A 7,207-nucleotide genomic window follows, 5' to 3' on the forward strand; every position below is an offset into this window, starting at 1 on the left:
TCCTTGCAATTACCTTACTCTCCTTCCTTCCTTTCTACACATCTCGATCATTCCCTCTCCCTTTCATCCTCTTTATTCTCCAATTAAATACCAACCATATTTCAACCACCTATATGGCCCACAAAGAAACCTTAACCAATCAGATTTTTTGTGCCCCACATGTCTCCTTCTCCCCTTCTTCATCGTTTTCTCTTTTTCCTCCATTGACGATTTTTGAAGCTCCAAAACAGATAATTCAGGTTCGTTTTCCATGATTTTTTTTTGTGAAATTTACATTTAAATAACGTGTATATGATGGATAACGTTAACACTGTAAGATTTGATGAAAATTTGAGAGTTTTAAAACGATTTTTAAAACTATTTTTATGGATTTCAGGTATATTTTATATCCGTTTTTGATGAAACTTTTGCTGAAATATCAACTGTATATCTTGTCTACTGTAAAAACAAGAAGATCCGATGAAAATTTGTGAGTTTAAAAACGATTTTGAAAACTAGGTCTATAGATTTTAGGTATATTTTATGTCCGTTTTGATGTTTTTTTGTGTGTAATTTCATTAGGATGAATTACACATTATGGGTAATGTAACATCCTAACAATTTTGTCCTTAAAAGATGATTAGTTAGTTGAAGAATAGATTCTGGGTACTACTAAGATAACTAATTTTACTAAGACAAAATAGTTTTACTGGTATTACTGGGATTACTATGTTGACAAGTTCGACTAGTATTACTCGTATTACTATGTATAGTACTGAAATGAATTAGTATTAGTAAAATAAGATAATATGGTGTCACAATCAATTTTAAACTTCTTAATAATTATACTTCTATTTTATTTCAGGAAAAATGCAGAATCCGCATTGCACAATTCTATGTTTTGATTATGGAGGATATTATATGAAGGATGGGGCTGAAATAAAATGGGTCTCGGGAGATGGTGATGGAGAAGATGAAATTCACACGATTGTGTTGAAGAAATCAGTGGAGGAGGTCACTTACTCTGGTTTGGTTGGTGGTATTTGCAGAAAGATAAAGGTAGATGAATCTAAGATGGAAGTGAAGATTAGTTACTTTCCCATGCTATTGTATTCGTACAAGCCATCATATATCCGGAATGATGAAGACGTTTTTGGTTATCTACTGCAAGTAAATCACGAGATGTGTAGAAATGTTCTACATGTGGAGTTCAGCAATAAAGAAGTGCAACTTTCAGAAGAGGATGATGAAACAGATGATGTCTATGTTGGTCTATCTGATAGAGAGGCTGCTGATAGAGAGACTACTAATTTTGAGGCTGGTGATGAAGATGGTACTGAGAATGATGTAACTGGTAACGAAGGTGTTGGTGGTGTGCTCACTTTTGACGAAGACATTGAGATGCATGATGGTGTGTACCAGCCACGGGATGATGGTATGGATTTGGTTTTAGGTCAGGAATTTATAACCAAGGATGCAGCAAAAGTTCTTATTCAGACTGCTTCATATCAGAAATGTTTTGAGTTTGATATAATTAAGTCAGATACAAAAAGATATGTGGTTAAATGCCGAGGAGCCAAAGAAGAAGACTGCAAGTGGTTTGTGCGAATTGCAAAGTTAAAAAATGGTGATCTTTGGACAGTTAGAAGCTTCATCAACCAGCATACATGTTCTGTTGTTACTACTAGAACACTGCCTGATAGAGAAGCCACTGATAGAGAGACTACTGATAGAGAGGCAACTGATATCGAGGCTGGTGATAAAGATCATACTGAGAATGATGCAACTGATAATGAAGGTACTGGTGGTGTGCTAACTCTTCAAGAAGGAATTGAGGTGCATGTTGCTGTGTGTGAGCCACGGGATGATGGTATTGATTTGGAATTAGGTCAAGAATTTAGAACCAAGGAGGAAGCAAAAGTTCATATTCAGACGGCCGCACATCAGAATTGTTTTGAGTTTGATATCATTAAGTCGGATGCTAAGAGATTTGTGATTAAATGCAGAGGAGCCAAAGAAGGATGTAAGTGGTTTGTACGAGTTGCAAATTTGCATAATTCAGATCTTTGGACGGTTAGAAGCTACATCAAGCAGCATACATGTTCTGTTGTTACTACAAGAACACTGCGTAATAGAAGGAAAGGCACAGCACATATCTGTGCATCTCTTTTGGCCAAAGATTATCCTGGTACATTTGACACACCAGTTCCCAAAGTTCTTATCGATTTGGTTCATCGCAAGGTTGGTGTGGCAGTATCATACACAACGGCATGGAGAGCAAAAAGAGAAGCTGCTAATGAAGTGAGAGGAAGTCCAGAAGAGAGTTTTACTTTATTGAACTGTTATCTACACATGCTAAAGGAGAAAAATATTGGCACAAGAAGTAGTGTGGTAGTGGATGAGGAAAACAAATTCAAGTACCTGTTTTTTGCCCTTGGAGCTAGCATAGAAGGGTTTCGGGCGATGCGGAAAGTCCTCATTGTGGATGGAACACACCTCAAGAATGTCTATGGTGGAGTTCTCCTTGTCGCGACTGCTCAGGATCCCGATCATCACCATTACCCAATTGCGTTTGGTGTAGCAGACGGCGAGAATGATGAAAGCTGGACATGGTTTATGGAGCAGTTGAAATTAGCGATAACTGATGTCCCCGGATTGGTGTTTCTTTCAGATAGAAACAGAAGCTTGATCAAGGCAGTGCGTCTAGTATTCCCTGAGGCCGAACATGGGTATTGTATATGGCATTTGTCTCAGAATGTTAAAGGCCACGTCCATAACAACAAAGATACTTGTGCGTTCAAGTTTAGAGAATGCGCATACGCTTATACAGTGGCTGAGTTCAAGTATCTTTATGACGCTTTTCGCAGGAAGTATCCAAGCGCAGCGGTCTATCTTGACAAGAGTGTTGAAGAGAAGAAATGGGCTAGATGTTACTTTGAAGGAGATAGGTACAATGTTGACACCACCAATTCAGTAGAATCTTTTAATGGTGTTATTAAGAATGCGAGAATGTACACCTTACTGCCAATGTTTGATTTCATCATTGCAAAAATGGCTGAATGGTTTAACAAGTATAGGAAGAAGGCAGCTGAAGTACCGGTCACAGTGAAGCTTGTGCCTATTGTGGAAGACGTAATGTCTATAAGATGTGTTCAAGCAGGGTTTCTCACGGTTGATGAGTTAAACAGCTTCTTTCTTGAGTACAGTGTGCATGGTGCTGACGGGAAGGTTTATACAGTCGATATGGCTAGGTACACTTGCAGTTGTGAGCAATTTGATAAAGACAAATACCCATGTGTGCATGCAGTAGCGGCTGCCACATTCATGACTAGTAAGGCAGGAAAGGAACTCCATCTATCTGAGTATTGCTCTAAGTACTATTTGGTAGAGCAATGGGCTTTGGCTTATCACAGGACAATATATCCTGTTCCTCATATGTCTGATTGGGTTGTACCAGAAGAAGTTAGAGCAAAGAAAATACTTCCTCCGGATTTTGAAGTCAAGAAAGGAAAACCACAACAAACAAGGTTTCCATCTGTAGGAGAATCTCGTGGAAGAGGAAAAAGAGGCAGGGGAGGTGGTAGAGGGAGTGGCAGAGGGAGAGCCAGAGGCACGGGTAGAGCCAGAGGAGAAGGTCTTGCAGCGTATTTTGAATGTGGAAGTGGTTCCAGTTCAGGTGTTTGATTATTTTATTATGTGTTATTTGGACTACTAGGATGTACTGGTATTATTATGTATTATTTGAACTACTAGGAATTACTGGTATTATTATGTATTATTTGAACTACTAGGAATTGCTGGTATTATTATGTATTATTTGAACTACTAGGAATTACTGGTATTATTATGTGTTATTTGAACTACTACGAACTACTGGTATTATTATGCGTTATTTGATGTGCCTCAACCCGAGGCTCTTTGATCGGCGACTCAAAATGAGGCTGTTTGATCGGAGATCCAAAATGAGGCTCTTTGATCGGAGACTCAACCCGAGCTTCACTGATCTCTGCCGCAACCCGAGGCTCACTGATCTCTGCTGCAACCCGAGCCTCACTGATCTCTGCCGCAACCCGAGGCTCATTGATCTCTGCTGCAACCCGAGCCTCACTGATCTCTGCCGCAACCCGAGGCTCACTGATCTCTGCCTCAACCATAGGCTCTTCTTGACTGTTCTCAATTACTTCCTCACTGGTTTCAACCTCTTCTTGATCCTCCATCACTTTTCCTCCAACCTCTTCTTGATCCTCCATCAAACTCCTCCACAGTTCATCATCCTTCATTCGGTTCAGCACTTGTTCTTGCTCATCACCGTTTTCCTCATCAGCCTCACTGTTTTCCTTGTCTTTATTACCCTCACCCTCGCTTTTTTCAGCTTCTTCTTCACCCTCACCGCTTTTCCCAGCTTCTTCCTTGTCTCCCTTATTCTTCGATGTTGTGCCATAATCCCCATAATTCCCATGATCCCACTGTCGAAAATCCATGTCTTCACCATGATTCTTCTCTTCACTTAGCTTACTCTCAATAGAAGTTAGCCTTTCTTCCATTTTACTCATCCTCGAGTCAATGGACTCCAGCTTTGCCTCCACCGTAAAGTTAAGACTGGCAAATGCTGTTCCCATGAACTCCACTAGCCTCCCTTCCAGACCTTTCAAATCGGTTTGAGAGGATGATCCTTCTGCCAACTCCACCTTTGCTTTGTCTTTCTTTTTTGGAAACACTCGTGCAGCTTGATCTAACTCATACAACTCTTCCCACCAAATAGTCTTCTGCTTCACATTTAACCAGTAGTTCCATGTATCACTTTGGCTGCCTTGACGATCATAGTCTCGCTCCTCATCAATGATACGAGCCAGCATAATTTCCTCACCCAAAGTTGGAACCAGCACACTATTAATATCCTGAAAATAAACAATAAATAACAGCAGTTAATTTTTTTTGTTCTACTAGCTTCTACTATAAGTCTATAAATGCATACATGTACCTTTGTTTCTCCAAGCGCATCATATATGTCTTCCAAAGGATAACCCCTCAGACTGGTTTTTATAAACCGGCTCTTGCACATCCTTGGACAGTCTTCATTAGGGTTCTCTTGAGTGATTCTGAACTTTTTCCCAAGAGCAGGAATACACTCGAAAGCAAGAACCTAGTATATCCAATGTCACAGTGTAAGATATTCAATTATATAACAATAAAAAATTTACAAAACTACATGATTTACCTCTAAAGGGATTATGAAACCAGGAAAGCCGCATGTCTCATTCACTTCACCTTTCAGATGGTTCATCACATGCTTAATCTCCTTTATTGCATCCTCAAATGTAAGACGGCCCCATGGAAATGATATGCAAGCGTCCAAATCCTCCACTATCCTTAATATGAAGGAGTCTAAAGGTCTTGTATCGTTTGGCTTCCCTCTGATAACCCGACCAAGGAAATACAAGACTGTCATCTTCAATCTATCTGGACACGGCGCCATAGACAACATCTTCTGCTCCACATCACTGATGGTGATCTTAGTTACGTCATGGAAGTAATAATCCACAAACTTATGACTCCCAAGCTTCTCATAGTTCCTCGGATACTCCCTGCAGTCTAAGCCAGAGATGAGGGCATGCTCCCTCATAGAATAGCGGATGGGTACACCATTAACCGCGAACCATGCAACATCATCTTCTGGAGTACAAATCGTGCGCAGGAGTAGCATCCACATCCCTTGGAGCTTCAGGTTTGGTTCATCTGGCATGTGGAAGAAATGTCGAAATTGAGGATGACTTCTGAACCATTCAGCCTCAGGCTTAAGCTTCTTCTTGATCTTCTCTACTGTCTTGGTCACAAAGCACTTTGTTTGTATCTTGCAAGTCTGAGCGAACTCACTGCTTTTGAAGTAGAACTCAAGGGGTTGCATTGGTTGCATTTCCTGCAATTAAAATACATATATACATGTTAGTACTATTAATTACTAACAATGGCAATGTTTCCAAAATATATTTACCTCAAACGATGGAGCAGACATGTCTTCACTTTCAGACCCAGATGAAACTGAGAGCGAGTGTATACTCGGTTCTCTCACTGGTGTACTCTTCTTCTTATTTTTCTTCTGCGCTACTCCCTTTTTTGCATTTGAGACCGGAGGTTTTCTGATTCTAAGAGACTGACGACGCCTTTCATTGGAGACTTGCCTTTGATTTCCCTTCATAACTTCCCTGTACAAGACATTACAACAAACAACATCAATTAAGTGGTCTCATCAACAACACAATTCATCTTCGGAAATCAATTTTATCAACAACAATTTGATCAATTCAATCCGCAAAATCAATTTTATTAACTCAATCCGCAAAACAACACAAACCAATCCGCAAAACAACAACACAACTGAACTTCGAAAATAAATTTTATCAACTCAATCCGCAAAACAACAACACAACTCAACACAATAGAACAACAAACTAATGACTTACCACAAGGAACGAAGACTTCTCGAGTTAATTTCGACGAGGAAGGAAGAAGAAACAAAGCGCTACTCGACTTAGGTTTCAGAGGGTTTTAAATCGCAAAGAGAGAGTTGAGACACGAGAAATGAGAGAGAGAGAGTTGGACGTTTGATGGATTCTCGGTTTAGATCCAGGAGAACAAGAAACAGATTCAATCGATCATAATCTCCCTTTAGGGTTTCGAACGGTTTCGAGAGAGAGTCGAGAGAGGAGTTAGATCGGAGAAAATGAGAGAAGTTAGAGGAGGAGGAGATTAGAAATTAGCATAACGACATCGTTTAGGTTTAGGGTGGGTCGGGTTTTTGGGTTAGCTTAGGGTGGGTCGGATCTTGAGGTTGGGTTAAGTAAATATCGAAATTAATAAAGGGGTAGTTTGTAATTAGCCACTTTTTTCATTTAAAAAAAATTAATATTAAAATATGGGGAGATTGGAGGATTTTATTGAGGGGTATGGGGCATGTCGAGTTAAAGTCCCTGTGAATTGCGTATTCACAGAGGCAAAGGTACGGTCTGACAAATATGGATATTAATATATTATGTATAAATGTGACGACCAATAAAACAAATGAAATTAATATTTTCATTTTCTTCCTAACGAAAAGGAAAAAAAGTAGGCTTTCAAAAAAGGAAAAGCGTGGTCCAAGTCAGTCTACATGACCAATCATTAACATAGTGCGACTTGTTCACATTTGAGAAATAATTACAGAAGTAACAAAAATAACAACAAATAAACT

At 39.5% G+C, this 7,207-nt stretch overlaps 1 protein-coding gene across 1 annotated transcript; it reads right to left on the minus strand.

The window, feature by feature from the left end:
- Window positions 1–3,842: 3,842 nt before the first annotated feature.
- On the minus strand, window positions 3,843–6,182 carry LOC108834494 (uncharacterized protein At3g43530-like; the record flags this gene model as incomplete). The annotated part of the gene is made up of 4 exons (XM_018607830.2): window positions 3,843–4,877; window positions 4,961–5,122; window positions 5,198–5,896; window positions 5,972–6,182. Coding segments are annotated over 4 exons (2,107 nt in total), but the record flags the coding sequence as incomplete, so codon positions are not given.
- Window positions 6,183–7,207: the final 1,025 nt, after the last annotated feature.

The sequence above is a fragment of the Raphanus sativus genome, unplaced genomic scaffold (genome assembly GCF_000801105.2).
Source record: "Raphanus sativus cultivar WK10039 unplaced genomic scaffold, ASM80110v3 Scaffold3656, whole genome shotgun sequence".
NCBI classification, from domain to species: domain Eukaryota; kingdom Viridiplantae; phylum Streptophyta; class Magnoliopsida; order Brassicales; family Brassicaceae; genus Raphanus; species Raphanus sativus.